This window comes from Martes martes, assembly GCF_963455335.1.
Source record: "Martes martes genome assembly, chromosome: 18".
Classification (NCBI taxonomy): domain Eukaryota; kingdom Metazoa; phylum Chordata; class Mammalia; order Carnivora; family Mustelidae; genus Martes; species Martes martes.
In genome coordinates this window covers 22,543,650-22,562,422 of record NC_137906.1, presented here as the reverse complement: position 1 = coordinate 22,562,422, position 18,773 = coordinate 22,543,650, and the positions used below count along the sequence as shown (strand labels likewise).

The following is an 18,773-nucleotide window of genomic DNA, read 5'->3' as shown; positions in this document are numbered from 1 at the left end:
CCACACGGCCGGGGCCTGAGCTGTTAGGGACCGTTCCAACCAGTGCACTGGCAAACGGCAGCTTCTTGCTGATGGGGTTCCGAGAGGTCCTGTCTTCTGCCTCGGTAGAACAAGGCTGCCCGCAGATGCCCCAGGCTCTCCCCTAGCCGAGGGGACAGCTGAGGATGCACTGATAAGGGATGGCTTTAGACATCGTGCTGTGTATACGGCTGCTAAATACGGTTCCTGAGCACCTCCTGCTGGTCCCGTCCTATGCCAGCCGTTGCCACCTTCCTGGTGAGCACACTGTCCCCAGCCGTGGGCAAGGTGGCCCCGTATGCCCAGGGAGTCCAAGCTTCCCGGCCACGGCTGTCTGGCCCCAGACTGGACACCTGATCTGGGACCCTGGCGTCGGTGGGCCAGGAAGCTGCATCTGCCCGGTGATGGTGAAGTTTGAGCTGAAAGCTTGTGGGGCAGCGAGGCCTGAGGTCTCCAGGGAGAAGAATTCAGTCGGTTACCCAAAGAAAAATGAAAAAACACCTGCTAGGTGCCTGGCCCAGCTGTAGGAGCTCGGAATAGAGCAGGGAACAAGACCACGAAGCTCGTCCATCCTGGAGCTCACAGCCTACAAACTCGGACATGAACAGGATACAGTCCGGTTGTGTGGGTGCTTTGAAAAAGGGGCTGGAGTGCACGGGGCGAATTTAGACCGACTGATTAAGGAAGGCCTCACTGAGCAGGTGAAGTTCAAGCTGGGACCCGAGTCAGCCAGCCAGGTGCATACTCCTGGGCATAGCAAGTGCAAAAGGCCTCAAGAGGGGGTGAGCTTACAGTGTTCTAAAGACAGAAAGGAGGCCCATGCGGCACAGGAGAGATGATGGGGTCTGCAGCAGTCAGAGAGAGGTGCCCGTGTAGCCTCCGTCGTGTGACTCCTTGGCTTGAAACCCTTTCACTGCCCCAAAGAGAGTCCAGTTCCTCGGTGCTGCCCAGCTCTGCAACCTCCTTCCCTCTTTTCCTCCTCAGACTCTGTTCATCAGTCCTGACAACCTTTCAGTCCCCTACCCTTGAAAGGCATTATTGCATATCCAGTCAGCTCCCCTAGAAGCAGACCCAGTGACAAGGATTTGGGTATGCGTAGTTTATTTAAGAGATGGTCCCAGGAAATATGCTGACCATCTGCCTGTCTGTCCTTCATCCATTCTCCACCATCCACGAATGCATCCAGGTACCCATCCATCCATGTATGCGTGCACTCATCCACACATGTGTGAATTCATTCATTCATCTATCTATCCTCCCACTCCACCAACCATCCATCCATCCACCCACCCAACCATACATACCTATGCCCACCTAACCATACACGCATACCTATGCCCATCCATCCATCCATCCACCCACCCACCCATCCATCCATCCATCCACCCAACCATACATACGTACGCCCACCCAACCATCCATCCATCCACCTACCTACCCAACCATGCATACATACAAACACCCACCCAACCATACATACATACATACACCCAACCAACCATCCTTTCATCCACCCATCCACCCACCCAACCATACATACATACACACACCCAACCAACCATCCAAACAACCAGCCACCCACCCACCTAACCATACATACATACATACATACACCCAACCATTCATCCATCCATTCATATATACACAATTTATTGTCACTTCTTCTATTCCCAACTGGACTCTGAGGACTCAAGTGATCAGATGTAGTCCCTGGCCTTGAAGAGACCTCGTCCTCCAGCAGTCATCAACAATCCCACTGCTGGGTCCTCTTTCCACTCATTGCTGTAACAGAGCCCAAGAAAAGGACCTTGCTTTGTTCTCTGTATGCCCCTAAGAAGACATGGTTCTCAGAAGCATGGGGCTAACGAGCAAACACTGAGACTCATTTCTTTCTTCTTGGTTTCTTAGGCTCTGATCACAAGGCAACCTCATATCCCATAAAACATCAAAATATCCCAGAAATGCCAACACAGTGGCATCCAAACTCTGCCTTACCCAGCCTCTCCCTTCTACCCCACTACACCCCCAGGATGCTTCTGTCCAATCTAGCTTTTGACTGGAGCCCTGTAGCTAGTGAGGCTAAACCCTGGGCTTTGGATTCCCAGTGATGGCTGGAGGTGACCCCATGTGCACTGACCTCTCCCGGAAGTACTTGATGGCCTCAGGGTCTATGAAGGTCGGCTCCTCCCGGTAGCCCTGCTCAAAGACCTTGCGCTTGTGCCGGAACTCAATGACCGTCTTGGTGTAGGAGTTGAGTGTGGTGACAGAGGCTGCCATGCAGCAGGTAAAGGAGCCCCACGCCAGGCTGCCAAGAGATGAGGAGAGAGGTGCCACAGTGAGGGTGGGCAGGGGACAGGAAACCCCACCCGCCAGACATGCATTCACCCTGCACAGCTGCCTCCTCTGGGCCACTCTGGAGCAGGTGCTGCTGCAGAGAAGACTAAGATGAGGTCCCCGCCCCACTCAGTCTGTACACTGTGATGCAGACATGACAGCCTTCATTACTGGGACACAGGAAAAGAGCGAGACCTTCCATCCACAGGGGCGAGACTCAGGGAAGGTCACCAGAACACAGGTAGGCTCCAAGGGGTCTTGGAGGATGAGCGAGAGTTTACCAGGGGGAAGGGCATTCCACGAAGAGGGAAGGGCATGTGCAAAGGCACGGAGGCATGAGGCAGTAAGGAATCGCCCACAGACTGCCGGAGGTCTGAGATGCTGGAGCCAGGGCGAGTGCAATTAGTTGGAGTTGATGATAAAGAAGAAGCGGGGTGGGGGGGACCCTAAAAGCTGGTGTCCATGGTGGGTTAAATTACCTCTGCTCATGTTTGACCTTGGGCAAGATGATTAACCTCCCCGCCCCTTACTCCTCACATCATTTTAATGGATGTAACAACAGCACCAACTCACAAAGTTGTTGTAAGGATCGAAGGAGATGGACCATTCAAAATATCTCAGACAGTGCTGGGTGCATAGAGCAGGCACTCAAAAAAATTCACTGTCATTACTACCATCAGCAGTTTCAACATTCTTCCTACCCCTGTCTGGCTTCATTTCCAAACTCTCCCTCTGCAAGATTAAGTTATGACCAGTGTGGCACTCTTCTCCACCCTTCCTCCAAGCTCTGCTGGCAATTCTTGGCCACACTCACCTGACGTGGATGTGGAGCCAGCCAGAGCTGACAACTGGAAAGAAGGGAAGGAGGTGTGGGGCTAGCAGATCAGGGGCTAGGCGCTGGTCTTCTCTGACCCGGTGTCCGTTCTAGAAGTGGCCTCCCGCTTCCCCTTCACAGAAGGGAGTTTTTCCTACTGCCAAGACTGGGCAGTAACATTTAGAATCAGGAGTGGGGACCTGCCTGACTCCAATTAGTTACACCCAGCCGGGTCCCCGTGTCCATGCTTCCCAGTCCCTGCCCTGATGACGGATGGGTTTCCTCCCAATCAAGGGCTCAGTGCTGCTGGCCTGTCTCAGAGCATCCAGCCTCCTCTTCTGCCAGCCATCCGTTGGGTCTCTCAACATCACCGCCAATGCATTCCTCAAGGTCAGGGCAGCCCACCTGCCACAGGCACTGCTCTGCTTTTTACCAGCTCCAGGCCACCCAGAAGGAAAGCAAGGGGAAGTGTGAGGACTCAGCCTATCTCACAGGGATGCCCGATCACCCTTATCGCCAAAACTATTAATGGATTCCTCGTTCTTTCATGATAAGGAGCTAATTTAGACCTCCAAGAAGCTCTCCAGTATCTATGACAGACAGCGATGGGCTCCACCTGGTCCGTCTTAGAGCGGCCCTGTCCATCAGAGAGTCTGGTAGGTCACCCCGCCCCCCCTGTTCACAGATGATTGGATAAGGGCTGAGCATCTGACCAAAACTGGTCCAATCAGATACTCTCTCCTCTCAGCAACAAAACTCAAGACCAGCTCAAAGTGGGATGGGTGTTTGAACTACAGAGGTGGAGATTCAGAACGTGAGGCTGGAGAATAAAGAAGCGGGCCTTTCCTGGGATTCTACGACACACAGGTTGGTTTGGCCTGACCAGCATCCATTCTGTTAAGGGACCAGTGCTCCCCTCCTCTCAGGCCGCATGGTTTGCGTGGAGCTGGCCTCATCCCCAAACTTTAGGGTGATCACATGGCCAACATCTGGCCAATGAGAGCATCACTTCCCTCTGGCCACAGTAATTAGTTCAAGGATGGGCGTGTGACACCCAAGTCAGGCTAATGAGACTCCATCCCAGGACTCTCGGCCGTATCTCTCCCAGGGTGCCAAGCTGGTGGGATTTGAGCCTGGAGCTGCTGGGAACTGTCTTGCCACCACGCAACCTGCTAAGGAGGCTGACTCTTAGCAGAGCCTTGAAAAAGGATCCAGGTCCCTGCGCTGAAGCCATTATCCCTGGACTTTTCAGTTATGGGAGCCCAAATTCCCTTATCGGATTTTTTCTTTCTCTAAGCCAGTCTGAATTGGGTGTCTGTCATCAGCAACCCAAGTTCCTGTACAATTGCTTTCTATAAATTCCCTATTTTACATGGCTTAGTTTTAAAGTGAATTTCGAGTCTTTAGGATCAAGGATCTTATCTAGGAACAGGTCCAACTCCCAAGTCTGGTGACCCAACAAGGGGAGGAGCTTCTCTCCCTGTCACACACCCCTGTTCAATTTCATCTCAGCCCTCGCCACACCCTGTAATTCTCCTGTAGCTTTTCTTCCTATTATTTATTATTCTTTGTTCTTAAATGAAACTTTCTATTTTGGGATAATTATAGATTCACAGGCAGTTGTAAGAAATAATACAGAGAGTTCCACGTACCCTGTACCCAGTTTTCCTCAATGGTAATGTCTTGCAGATACAGTCAGTCCCCAGCCAACATATCGACACCAATAGTCAAGATACAGACCGTCTCCATTCATTACACTCCTATTGCCATTTTACAGCCACACCTCCCTCCCCTCCCAACCTCTAGCAACCAGTAATCAGCTCTTCATTTCTCTTATTTTGTCATTTTAAGAATGTTGCATAAATGGAATCACACAGCCCGTATTTTGGGGATTGGCTTTTAACACTCGGTATAATTCTCTGGAGAGTCATCCCAATTTCTTTATCAACCATTTGTGTCCTTATATCAGGGAGTTTCTCCACATCTGCACCAGCATGTCATGTTGTCACTTTTTTTTTCTTTGAGCGATTCTGATAGATGTGTAGTAACACCTCATTGTGGTTTTCATTTGCATTTTCCTAATGGCTAATGGTGTTGAACATCTTTTCAGTTGCTTACTTGCCATCTGTTTATCCTCTTTGGCAAAATATCTGTTCATGTTCTTCTGCCCACTTTCTAATCAGATTGTTTGGAAGCTGTTGTTGTTTACTGTTGAGTTTGGAGTGTTTGTATGGATCCTAAATACTGGGCCTTTGTGTGAGAGGTGGCTTACAGATGTTTTCCTCTGTCACTTGTCTTTCCAACCACAGGTCTGTCACAGAGCAAGTGTTTCATTTTGCTGACATCCAATGTATCAAATTTTCCATTTATGTTTTTGATCCATTTGATATAAAATCTAAGACCTCTTTGCCTATGTCTAGATCCCAAAGATTTTCTTTTTTTTTTTCCTAAAAATTTTAGAGTCTTATAATTTGTATTTAGGTCCCCAAACCATTTTGAGTTAATTTTGATACCAGGTATGGAGTTTAGATCAAGATTGATTTTTTTTCCTTTTGTCTCTGTATGTCCAATAGTTCCAGCCACCATTTGTTGAAAAGGCTACTCCCCTCTCCACGGAATGGATTTGCATCTTTGTCAAATTATCAGTTAGGCCCATTTGTGTGGGTCTATTTCTGGGTCCCTTCTTCTGTCCCATTGATCTCTGTGTATCCCTCCCCCCATACCACACAGCCTAGACTACTGTAACTATATATTAAATCTTGAAATTGGATAGACTGATTCCTCCCACTTTGAGTCTTTTTTCTTGAGTCTTGTTTTAGCTATTTCAGTTCCTTTGCCTTTCCTAATAAATTCCAGAAAAATCTTGTCTATACTTACAAGAAATCTTGCTGAGATTTTAATAGGAATTGCATGAGGAGAACTGACTGTCCCTGGGGGCAGGGGTCCTGGCTCCCTGTGTGACCTCCACTGCCGCTCGGGGATGGGTGGGGCTTGTTTCTATTCCAGCAAAGTGACAGTCCTGGCTCCCTGCTCTGCTATCACTGCAGCCGGTGATGTGCCTCATGACAGCCTGATGAAGGGAATCTAAGCTTGGTGCGAGTGGGGGGGTCCACCCACAACCGTTGGTTTGTTCGTGGTTTGTTTTCTGGGATGTGTGACTGTCAAGAGCAGTTGTTGCTTAGTTTTCTGTCTTGGTAGGCTGCCCCTTTCCTGGTCTTTTGACTACAGAAAGCAGACTTTTGGTGCGGTTTGCATGTATGTATGTGTGCATATGCACCTGCACCCGCACATGCGTTTTTGGCACTGCTGGTTGCTGACTTCTTCATTTCCAACCTGGGATGCGCTGGACAAAAAGTACTCACCAGTGTCCTATCTCTTGGTCCCAGGTCAGCCTACTGTCTTCTGTCTACAAGCACCTTATTACGCTTGCCTTATGTCTAACGTTCCAGGATTTTAGGTTTTAGGATTTAGCAGGAGGAATAGGGAGATGTAGGTCTACATCTTTCCAGAAGGGGCAGGCCCGCTTATTTGGGCTTTGATCGCCTTTCCACCCACACCAAAACTTCAGCTTCGCGGAAAGAGAAGCTTTGTTTTGTTCACTGCTCTATCCTTAGCACCTAGAACTGTGCCTGGCACATAGGAGGTGCTCAGTAAATATTTGTAGAACGAAGAGATACAGATACGACCCAAACAGATTGAACGAACAGATATAAAACCACTGTACTGGTTTTCACGTGGGTGGGGGGCATGGGTTGCATCCATGAGTCTCCATCCTCCTCGCTGGGCCTCATCCCCGCAGCCCTCTGGGTCCCCACGCATGACACCGTTTGAAAACCTCGGAACAAGTTTGCAGCTCGCACTTCTGAGTGGGTGCAGTGAGGTACGTGGGTGGTTGGCCTGGTTTTGGGAGCTGAGAGCAGAGTGGACACTGTGGGGGAGGAAAGGGGAGGGTGATGGGCTGGACAGAGTGGCTGTCAACCTCTTGGTCCTCTGGGAGCTGCAGGGCAGGCCAGGACGGATGCTGGGGCCAGATCCGGGGATGAATAGAGGCCCTGCTCTGTGGGAAAACTGTTAACTGACCCCCAAGGGAGGCAGCCCTAGTCCTCATTCAGGACAGACAGACAGAGAATCACAGTGCAGGACAGGACACAAATGCTTGGTCTAGGCCACGCTCAGCGCCCCAGAGCTGATGGCACCAGGGGCTGACAGCGGCAGGCTCTGGGGCCCAGCCAGTTCAGCCACGGCCAGCAGGCGTCCCCTCCCTGGTCTTAAAGGAAGGGAGGCCAGAGCCCCCTGCTTTGGGGGACATGAGAAAGAGTGAGAGTTTCCAGCTTCCTGCTGAGCACTCAGTCTCCCAGTGGTGACAGTGGTGACAGCAAACACACCCTCTCCAGGGCTCTGTGGGGCCAAGGTCCTTCGATGGTCACGGCAGCAGAAAGGCCAGCTAAGGCCTGCAGAGAGGGCAGGCCAGCCCTAGGGCCCCGAGAGAGGGAAGAGGCTAGCCTTCTGTTTCCACGGGCTTGTGGAGATTGGAGGGGGCAAGGGGAAGAAAGGGGGGTAGCAGCAAGGCCATCAACTTCACACAGACTGGGTCTCAGAGGCAAACAGAGAGGCATCCCTCCCTCACCCCGGTACTGGCCCAACCTGCTATTCTGCTGTGTGACCTGTGCCAAACTACTTAACCTCTCTGGGCTTCTAGCTCTTGTGAAGCTACAACTCTGATGCTCTCCTACCCCCAGTCTGCAGGCAGAATACTCAGGACTGGGGTTTCGCTGTGTGTATTGTGGTAGGAGGGGCGCTTTTTAAAATCTTGCTCCATTTTGATCAAATTCGAAACAGAAGGACAAAGCGACTAGTTTTCCACGTTCCAATCATCGCTGGGAAAATTGCCAGGCTGCCCTTCCACGCGGGGGCCACTGCGCAGATTCCTTCGGGGTCTGGTGGATGATGATGCTGGGAAAGCGAAAGGCGACAGGGAGTGGCAGGGACGGGGGTGACCCGGGGAGCTTATGCCCCATCAAAAGGGATAGCCACGTGGCAAGGCCAGTTTGGTGAGGACAGAGCTTCTAACAGCAGCCCCAAACTTGGATTTTTACATAAAATATTCACCTTTTTAGATGTTAAAAACAAATACATCTGTTATTTTTTTTAAACACTGTAATTTTTAATAGGTATTTTTTCTTAGATGTGTGTGTATGTGTGTGTGAGAGAGAGAAAGCGAGCATGAGCGGCGGGAGGGACGGAGAGGGAGGGAGAAGCAGACTCCCCACTGAGCAGGGAGCCTGATGTGGGCCTCGATTCCAGGACCCTGGGACTGTGATTGGAGCCAAAGGCAGATGCTTAATTGACTGAGCCACCGAGTCGCCCGAATCCATCTTTCATCTAACACAGTGGCAGGCGACACAAAACATCTAGGGGCTGGGCTCAGCCTGGGGCTGCGCAGGGTTTGCAGGCCCTGGGCTCACTGGGCGATCTGGGCCTTTGCTCTCTCTGAGGCTGCATCCTGGTCCCTGAACTGGGCCTGGTAACCCGTCTGTGGGAGTCAGCACAGCAGGACCAGACAGCTTGGGGACCTGAGACACAGAGCTGGGGAAGGAAAAAAAAAAAAAAAAAGAAAAAAGCCAGGCAGGAGGGTGGGAGGGGCCTCGGGCTCAGGCGAGGATGGAGTTCCAGGGCTTAGGGCCAAAGGGACGGGAGGGTGCCCCCAGGGCAGGTGGAGCCCAGGGCACAGACGGCAAGGGGCTGCCTGCACTCCCACAGGGTGTCACTTCATGGACATTCGGGGCACGTGCCTCCCAGCAAGTGATAGCAGCATTAGCAAAGGCTCAATGTCATTGTCACCACTTAGAATCACCGCCAATTAGGAGCACTCACTGTGTACCAAGCGCTTTAAGAGCTGGGTCCCACATAGTCCCTCCAACAACCCTATGCAACACACATTACTATTATCCACTCCAGAGGCGGATACACTGAGAGGCGGGCTGCTTCCCTCTAACAGCAGCATTCGTGGAGCACAACCTCTGTGCTAAGCACCGCACTGCCCTATTCCACCCGGTCCCCATCATAGCTCCTCCTGAGATGCCCCTGCCTGGAGCCTCACCTCCTAACATTTGTGCTTTTCAAGGCCGCTTCGCCTTGAATCTGGCCCCATCACTAGCTCTTGACCAAGAGAATGCACCAGAAGTGACAGTGTGACTTCCAAGGCAAGGTCATAAACTTGTAGTGTCTGCTCAGATCTCTTGGAATGCTTGCTCCCCACAAGAAGCCGCGCCTGCTGACAGCCTAGCTGAGCCCCCAACCCCCAGCTGACACCCACAGCCGGTGCTGGGAGGGGCCAGCTTGGACGCCCTGCCTGGCCATGCCCCAGATGATGTCATCGTGGCCAGCGACCCACCGGAGCGTCATGCGAGACCCTGAGCAAGGATGATCTAGCTAAGCCCGGTCAACCCACGAAACCGTAAGAAACAAGAACCCATTTTTATTTTAGGGTGATGCGTCTAAATGAAGAGATAAGGGACACATTACTTGCAAGGGCCCCACAAGGAGCAACTCAGGCCAGCCCCATTTTACAGATGAGGATACTGAGGCACGGGGAGGCTGAGTGACCTGGTGCAAGTCCACAGCAGGTGAGGGTCAGAGTGGGGGTCTGCTCCCGTGCTCTCTGATTCCTCTGGCCTCGACCACGCCTCCACCCTGTCAGCCCACCCTGTCCGGCCCTGCGTGTCAGCGTAAGGTTTGAACCAGGCTGTCTGATTCCCAAGCAAGGAGCCTTCCCCTCCCTGTGCAGGTGTCTCTCCCAGAAGCTGGTGCCCAACATCAGCTGAGCATCTCCCATCCCCCGCCTGCCAAGCCCCCAAAGCCTATCTTGCTCTGCTGGGTGGGGAGACAGAGGCCGGCGCTGTCTGGCCTCCGAGATGGTCTCCTCTCTGGTGCCTGGGGTGGGGGCGGGGTGGGGGGGCAGGGACCAGAATTTTGACAAATGGCCTCACACATATTAAACAAGAGAAATGACACTGCACAGCCCTGGCGAGGCCCCAAAAGTAAGGGATGAAAAATGGGGCGGATCCATCTTGCAGGCCTCGGTGACAAGAAGAAATGGATCAGCCCTAATAGGGGCCGCACGTTGGGCCCCAGCCTTAAATAAGTCAAATGAGAATGAGGCCAGCCCCGAGGGAGAAGAGGAGCAGGGCAGGAGGCCCGGCTTTCAGGGAAAGAAAGGTTCCCGTGGCTGACACAGCAGGCTGGGTTTTAGATGCTAAGTGCCAGGAGGGAGAGCTAGAGGCTTCTAGAGAAGCCTGTGGGAGGAGGGGGCTCAGAATCCTATTACCACTGAAGGCCGTGGGACTCTGGGTGAGTGACCCAACCTTTCTGAGCCCTGGTTTCTATACACACAACAGGCAGATTTTGCATATGTTAATTTCATATCAATAACAGTAATATTAGAAGGGCTGGTGTCTGGGGCGTCTGGGTGGCTCCGTCTGTTAAGGACCGGACTCTTGATTGCGGCTCAGGTCATGATCTCAGGTTCATGAGATCAAGCCCCACACTGGGCTCCACACTCGTGCTCAGAATGAGTCTGCTTGAGATTCTCTCTCTCCCTCTTTCTCTGCTCTTCCCCCTACTTGTGTGCTTTCTAAATAAATAAATAAAATCTTAAAAAAAAAAAAAAAAGGGTTGGTAAACACTTTTAAAGAAGAGGACTTGCCCATCAGAGTTGCCCAACAGAGTGCTAAGCCCGTCTATAAACCATCTTTGTATCATCCTTTCTCAGAGAGGCAGAATACAGAGGCTGAAGGTGTGGGCTCCAAAGCCAGGCCGCCCGTGTTCAGATCCCAGCTCTGCCACTCAGCAGCCAGCTGGCCTGGAGAGGTGACTTAAGTTCCCTGTGCCTCGGTTTCCTCTCCACAAAGTACACACCCCAGAGTTTTGTTACGATGATGACACACCAGGGCCCAGTACACGGCAGAAACTATTACACACGTGCTCAACACTCAAAAACATTCGTCCCTTTCCTTTGTCCCTCTCTCTAGTTCAGATGACCAGCTTCCAAGGTCAAGAGCCTGGGCAAGAATGACCAGAGGGAGGGAAACACTGGGTGAAAGAGAGCCAGAGCCTTAGCTGGTTTCCCTGTGGTCCTTCCACTTCAAGGGATCAGGGATGGTGGTGGACGGTCCAGGTCCCTTTAAGGCACATATCTTTGCAGGGGGCGGAGCCCAGCAGAGTGGGAGGGGCACAAATCAGCAGCAATCCCCGAAGGTCTGAAAGGGGTTCTTTCCGACTTGGAGCTCTTCCTGCTCCACTCTGACCACCTTCCTCCAAAGTCTCTGTACCTGCTGTACCCCCTGCCCAGCACACTAGCTTATCCCCTCCTCCACTAGCCTGCCTGACCACATTGTCCCCAGAGGATCCTCCCTGCCTCCTCCGTGATCCCACAGTGGTCTGTGAACCACCACCCCCCACACCCCGCCATCCACAGGATAGCTTGTTTACTTGTCTCCATTGCCTGTTACAACAGTGTCTTGACCACTGCTGTGCCCCCAGTACCTAGGAGAGTGGCTGCCCCCAAGTAAGCATGAGGTAAGCGCCTGTAAAATGACTAAGTAGATAAATGGTCCCCAACCACTGGAACAGTCCAGATCTGCAGACCCTGGACATGTGTGGTCGCTGTCTTTCCAGCATGCACCCCTTCTGATAACCCCACCACACCCCACCCCCAACCTTCCCTTAGGGGACGCTCTTCCTCCTATCTTTGACCAATGATTTGGGTGGAGTCAATCCCTCCTCCGTGACCTTGTGACTCGGGCCAGACCAATTGGAGCAGTCCAGTCTCCTTGGGGTCTAATCATTGGTCCTGGGATGGACACATGACTTAAGCTAATTCAGTGAAAGCCATCACCAGGATGTTGGCTGGAAATCCTGAAAAGAAGTCCCATCTCTCTGCTGGTGTGCCCACATTTGTAAAATGTAAGCCTAGAGCTGGGTTTGATGAGTTTGCTTAGGGAAAAGTTTGCTTAGGGAAAAGCTGCTTGTGAATGAAGCCAACCAACACAAAGGGAACAGAGATAGGAAAATGGGGAGGGGAGACTGCCTAAGCTCCTGATGAATCACCTGATCACCTGGATCCAGCTGTGCCTGAAGCAGACACTTCTGGTAGAGTCTGGTAGCTCACCCAGCGTCCATTCCGTCCACTCACCATTTGCAAGTTTTCAGTTCATTCCTCACTCCAGAGGTGAGTGCGGGCAAGCTGAGCCAATAAGGTCATGACATTCCCTCAGCTGCGGTGATGATTCAAGAGAGAGGAAACGACCTAAATTGGGCCCATCAGAGGGAGGCTTGGGACTTTAGTCAATGTTGGGGAAAGGCTTGGGACTTTAATCAATGTTGGGGGATGTATGTGGAGGAAGAAGCACCAGCATCAGGAACGGCTTTCTCAGCACCAGAAGGGAAGCCCACCCAGGGACAGGGTTAACATGTGCAGATGATCACAGAGGAAGAGCGGTCAGTCCTGATGATGTCAGAGACTCTGGATCAAACGCACCCTGAAGTCCATAACACAGCTGCACCTTCCACTTATAGGAACCAACGTATTTCCATATTACTTGGAGTAGATTTTTCTGTTACAACACAAGGCACCTTAACTGTCCCTCCCAGACTTTTCTCAAATACACATTCTGTGTTTACGTATACGCAGGAGTCTATCGCTGATCCTGCCTTTCTTCGGCACACCTAGCCTATCAGACCTCCCAGGGCCCCCGCCACTTGCCAGCTTCCATCTCCACCTTCCCAGGGCGGCCTGTGTGGCAGGGTCGGCAAACTTTCTCTGTAGAGGGCCAGGTAGTAAATATTTCAGGCCTTGCGGGCCACTGAGTGTCGGTGGCAACCACAACCCCGTTGTTGTAGCGGGAAAGCAGCCAGACAACACATAAATGTTAAGTGTGGCTCTGTCCCAGTAAAACTTGATTGACGGACACTGAAATTTGAATTTCGTGTAATTTTCACAGGCCACAAGATGTTATTCTTTTGATTTATTTTCTAGCATCTTGCATGTGAAAACCATCCTTAAGTCAAAGGCGGTGTAAAAACAGGTTGTGGGCCTGATTAGGCCCATGGGCCATAGTTTGCAACCCCAGCTGTAGGGTCTCAAAGGGCCTTTGGACTCCCAGCTAGATACCCTTGCCCTCTTCTGCTCTTCTGCCCCGAGCTGGGCCAAGCTGCTGAAGTCCCAGCAAGGCTGAAGGTCAAAGCCACTTACCAGAAGGACCACCCGTAGTCCCAGGAGTGGGGTCTCCAGTCTTCAGGGCCAAGACTCACAGTGACCTGGAATACTTGTGTGTACATCATGTGGGCTACCATTCCCAGGAGGCCTGTGGGGAGAGCAGAACAAGGCGTCAGGAGGCCAGGTGGGGCTCTGTCTCCTTTGTCCTGTGGACCTCTTAGTATTGGGGGAGAGCCTGGAAGAAGAAGAACCGTCGGCAGGACTGGAGCTGGAAGCAAGAGGGGGGTAGTTTTCTCAGCCAGCCAAGGAGCTTGAGCTTGAGTGAGAGGGCAAAAGGCAGGCCTGGGAAAATTAAACAAGGGAGACCCAGAGTTAGCTCTGGGCATAGGTGGACGCACTTTTTCTGTTAAGTACCAGATAATATAGATATTTAAGGCTCTGGGATCCACACGATGTCTGTTGCAACTACTTCTCCACTGCTGTAGCACAAAAGAGCCATAGACAATAAATACATGGATGAGTATGGCTGTGTACCAGTAAAACTTTATTTACAAAAACAAGGGCTGGGCCGGATTTCACCCGTGGGCTATAGTTCGCTGTTGTCTGCAAACTGTAAGGTCATTTGGTCATTTGGGAGAAGCAGCCTAGAGGGTATTTTTCAAACTGTAGGTCTGGACTCATTAGACTGGTGGATCATGAAATCACCTTCACTGATTGTCAGCGGTAAAAAAAAAAAGAAAGAAAGAAAGAAAGAAAGGCAACAAGGATGGAATAGAATAGACATACCCGATACCATCAAGCGTAGCAAGAGTGAATATTATTTTGTGAATCTTTTTGGTTCTATGCGTATGTCCATGTGTGTGGTGACTAAAACATGAGATGTTTTTCTGTGGCTCACGGGTCAAAAATCTTTAAGCCCACTGGCTGGGAAAACCTGGATTCCCACGGATCTGAGTGGGAATCCTCTTCCCCCACATTTTCTCCATGTAGAGCTGGGCAAAGCTTCACTCTTTGAGCTTCGTTCAAATCTTTGGACCCTAAGATGAGGACTCTGATGGGTAAGGCAAAGGGTGGGTGAATGGGGCAAGACAGCTTCAATGTTGGTGCCTGGGGGCATGGCCTTGTTACAGCTGGAAGGGTTATTACAACCCTGGGGGCATTTCCCTGTGTGGACCATGGCATCTGGAGCCCTCATGAACCCAATCCTAAGATAGAGTGATACAGTGTCGAGAAGAGAAGGGGTAGATAACAAGAAAGGAAAGCGATCACGCTTGTGCACCTGCTGTGGGCCAAGCACTCTGTGTTATTATCTCTTCCTTTTTGAAACAACCTTCTAAATATCAGGAAGTATCATGATCGGGACTATGTACCATTGTTCAGATTGCCCACTGTACATCTCCATAGGGTCCATTCACGATGCAGTCTACGTGCGTGTCCCTCCCTGGAGATGAAGCAGAACCATGCCTGTAAGGCTGTATATGGCAACCCCGAGTATGATTATTCCCATTTTACAGGCGAGAAAACAGAAGCCTGGAGTAGTAAAGTCTGTCTGTGGTTACAAAGGGGGTCAATGGCATTGTTGGGGCTGGTGCCCAGATTCAAATGCCCTCAACTCCAGGGCTCCTCCCGTGCTGCCCAGCGTGCATCTGTCCTCCCCTGGTTGCCCGATCACCCTCTTCCCTCTTCTTGAAGAGGAGGCAAGAGGAAAGATGGAGATAAAGGGAGGAGAGGGGGAGGTTTAGCAGAGACAGAAGTAAAGAGGGAGCAGGGCTCTGCATCCTGGAACTCAGAGTGGAGAGTGGAGGGAGACGGCCACCCTGCGTTCCCATAGTGAAGATAAATGCTGAGCAACTGGTTCTCCAGAGGGAAAATAAAAGCCCTGATTTGTAGCATTTGCCGAGTTCCATGGTGCAGTGACTCCCACTATGGCCAATCTCAAGCTACCGATGTGACGTCACCGAAAGCAGAGCAGAGCAGAGGTTGTGCCATTGGCGCTCCCGACCTGGTGCCCACAGGCTCCAGCACACCTCTGGATCACGCTCTAGCCCCTGGACCCCGGATCCAACGGAGACCAAAGACGCAGATGTGGCTGCCTGCTTCTCTGAGCCTGGGTCAGCCCCTCGTGGACACTTGTCACTGTTATTGGACCACAGGTGTGGCCTGGCGGGGAGCCCTCAAGTCAGAAAATCCAGTACATTCTAGACTGCATTTTTTAGTTGTGCCCTGGCAGGTGTCACAGAACTGTCCCGGGCTGTCACAGCCAACACAGCACCCTCTTTGGTCCTCTCTGCCCTGGCTCAGTCTCTTAGGAGGAGGAGAACGGTGAGCCATATGGCGGTCTTATTTTTCTTTACTTGACACAGTCCTGGGTGAACTTGCCAAGAGGTACGTAACAGATCTATCTTATTCTTTGGAACTGCTGCATACAATTCCTTAATAATGAAGTAGCGTGTTTTACTTAGCCAATCAATTGACGGTTATATTATTTCCAGGGTTTTGCTCTATGAGCAGTGCTGCAATGAACGCTTTTCTGTAAGTGTCTTTGTGCTTACAAGCAAGGATATCTGCAGAGGGAATAAGAATTGCTGGGTTATGAAGCCTATGCATTTTAAATTTGAGTCAATGTCAGGGAATTGCTCTCTTGCGTGGTAGCCCCATCTTGTGCTTCTGCCATCTGTCTGGGAGTCCTTACCCCAACCTTCACCGACGCTGCAGATTCCAAAACGTTAAATACTGTGCCCCTTGCATGACGCAAAGTGATTCTTCAACATCGTTTAAAGTTTTGTGTTTCCCTCGTTCCTAGTGAGCTTGGGCGTTCTTCACATGTTCATTGACCATTCCTACCTCTGTCTTTACAGTGCCTATCTGTATCCTTTGTCAATTAAAAAAAATGTATATATACATTTTCCCTTATCAATTGGTAGGAATTCTTTATGTATTCTGCATACTAATCCTGTCTGTTGCATAGAAGACCGAGAGTTTACTGCTTGCCTTTTCCCATGTGCTGCACATCTTTTTGTTTTTTAATGAATAAACAGACTTTGGTTTTTAGAGCCATTTTAAAGAAAAAGTGAGGGGAACTTACAGAGAGCTCCCCTGTGCCCGTGGTCACCACTCCCACAGTTTCCCATATGATTAATATCTGGCATTAGTGTAGTATATTTGCTACCATTGACAAACCAACACTGATCCAGTATTAACTAAATTAAACTACTAACTTAGTGTACGTTAGGGCTTTCTCTGTGTTGTACATTCTATGAATTTTGATCAATCTTTTTTTTTTTTGGATTTTGATCAATCTTTGGTGACATGTGTCCACCATTACTGTATCAACTCATTTCACGGCCTTAAAAATCCCCTGTTCTCCCCCTGCTCATCCCTCCCTCCCTCCCACCTCCCTGAAGCCCTGGCAGCCACCGATCTTTTTACCGTCTTCATCATTTTGCCTTTTCCAGAATGTCATATAGTTGGAATCATATGGTGTGTAGCCTTCTCAGATCGACGTCTGTCAGTTAGCAATATGCATGTACGTTTCCTCCACGTCTCCTCATGGCTTTCCAGTGCTGAATGATGGCAATTATGGATAAAGCCTCTTTTGTCCTACATTTTGGTATCTGATATCATCAAACTTACCAGTCTTTTCCTTTTTGGTTTTTGCTTCCTATGTCTACTTTTAGAAAAGCAGCATCGTAAGGGACCTGGGAGGCTCAATCGGTTAAACATCTGCCTTTGGCTCAGGTCATGATCTCCAGGTCTTGGGAATAAGCCCCATGTCCTCAGGCTCCCTGCTCAGCAGGGAATCTGATTTTCTCTCTCTCCCTCTGCCCCTTCCCCTGCTCACTTTCTCTCTCTCTCTAAAATAAAAATCTTAAAAAAAAAAAAAGGCTTAGAAAAGTAGCACCATCAAGACACAGTCCTATATTTTTATATTAATTCACCCAGAATTTATCTTGGTGAATGGTGTGAGGTAACTGTCTTTAATGAGTCACTAATTGTTTTGAATCCTTGTAGAATGATCTCTTCTTTCTGCAGTGATTTTAAATGACACTTATATTCCAAGTCCCACAAGTATATGAGCCTGAGTCCTAATGTCACTCTGTTCCACTGATCTTCCTCTGTCCCTGTGTCAATGCCACAGTGTTTTAGTCCTTATAACTCACAAGAGAGTCTGTTAGCTGGGAGGACAAGCCCCCTCTCCTCGCTGCCCAGTGCTCATTCCCCCTGGAACTGCTGCCCTACCCAGGAGCCTTGTGCCTTTGGTGGGGTCCCGACCCCTTCCCTAGCCACCCCAGTCCCTTTCTCGGGGAGGAGCTTTCTCTCCAAACACCCCACTGTTCTAACTTCTTCAGGTCCTTTGGTACCCTGCCAGTCCAGATGCTCCCTGAGTTATGTGACCTCTGGATGCCTTGGTTTTCTCATCTATAAAATGGGGATATTAGTAGGCACAGGTAATTCTAGTGAGCATCTACTAAAGAAAGAGAACTTTCATGAGAACAACCATTCCTTGGATTAGGGCAGTGGGGACATAACAAAAACTCCCAGCTAGACCCAGAAGCCAGACCCAGTCTGTCTGCAGAATAATTAATTTTCCAAATTGTTAGTCTGAAAAAACATTGATTTCTCAATCGAATTCCATTTACTCCTAAATACGAAAGGCCGTACTTTAAGAAAATGACAATTCACTCCAAGATAGGCTGGTGAGAGTCTCTGATTGCATTTTGAAGATGCTCCTTTAAAAACCTGACCCTCACCCATGTTTCTGGAAGCAGGTCTGCTCTGCAAAGGGAGGTCCACGGTAGCATCTGTCATAGGAACCCTCTGCAGAAGGAATTGTTTCCAACTCCTCTGGGTGAAAAAGTGACTTTCTGCGGAGTTCCTGCACCTCCTAAATTAGCATCAACTAAATGAATGGGGCTTTCCTGCTCCGTGACTGCTGCTTCCTGGCGGGAAGGAAATTCATGGTTGTAAACCTCATTTTCCAAATCCTGCCACCATAAATGGGAGTCCCGACCCACAACTGCACGCAGTGAGGTGGCCATGGCTCATCCAAGCCTCTGGGGGACGCTGGAGAGCACTGGTGTGTGACGCTGACCGAGGCTGGGTGTGATCCCTTCCCAGAGCGGGAAGGGCTGCCACAACTCTCAGCCCTAGTCAGACCAACGAAGGGAAGTCGGCTGTCAAGTCCGAAGGTTCTGGCGTGGGCCCAAAATTGAGAGACAGTGTGGGGAGGGTCAGAAGGTAAGCCCAGGGTAAAGCAGGGGGAAAACAAAGTGACAGAGAGTCTGTAGTTTCCAGCTCTGTCACTCACCAGCTTCATGACCTTGAGGGGGTGACATTCCATTTCTGTGCCTCAGTTTCCCCAAGTGTAACGTAGGAGTAATAACGGCACTT

The 18,773-nt window shown here is 50.5% G+C and overlaps 1 protein-coding gene across 5 annotated transcripts in view; it reads right to left on the bottom strand.

The window, feature by feature from the left end:
• The window catches only part of GSG1L (GSG1 like), a gene marked incomplete at both ends in the record, with an annotated part of 199,312 nt that overhangs the window by 22,202 nt on the left and 158,337 nt on the right, over window positions 1-18,773 (bottom strand). For 4 of the 5 annotated variants that reach the window (XM_080830384.1, XM_080830385.1, XM_080830383.1 and 1 more), the window contains 2 exons: window positions 2,156-2,323; window positions 13,419-13,530. In XM_080830384.1, coding sequence (XP_080686510.1) covers window positions 2,156-2,323; window positions 13,419-13,530 — 280 coding nt within the window. The remainder of the gene's footprint in view (window positions 1-2,155; window positions 2,324-13,418; window positions 13,531-18,773) is intronic. The other variant, XM_080830387.1, reaches the window with a different exon arrangement.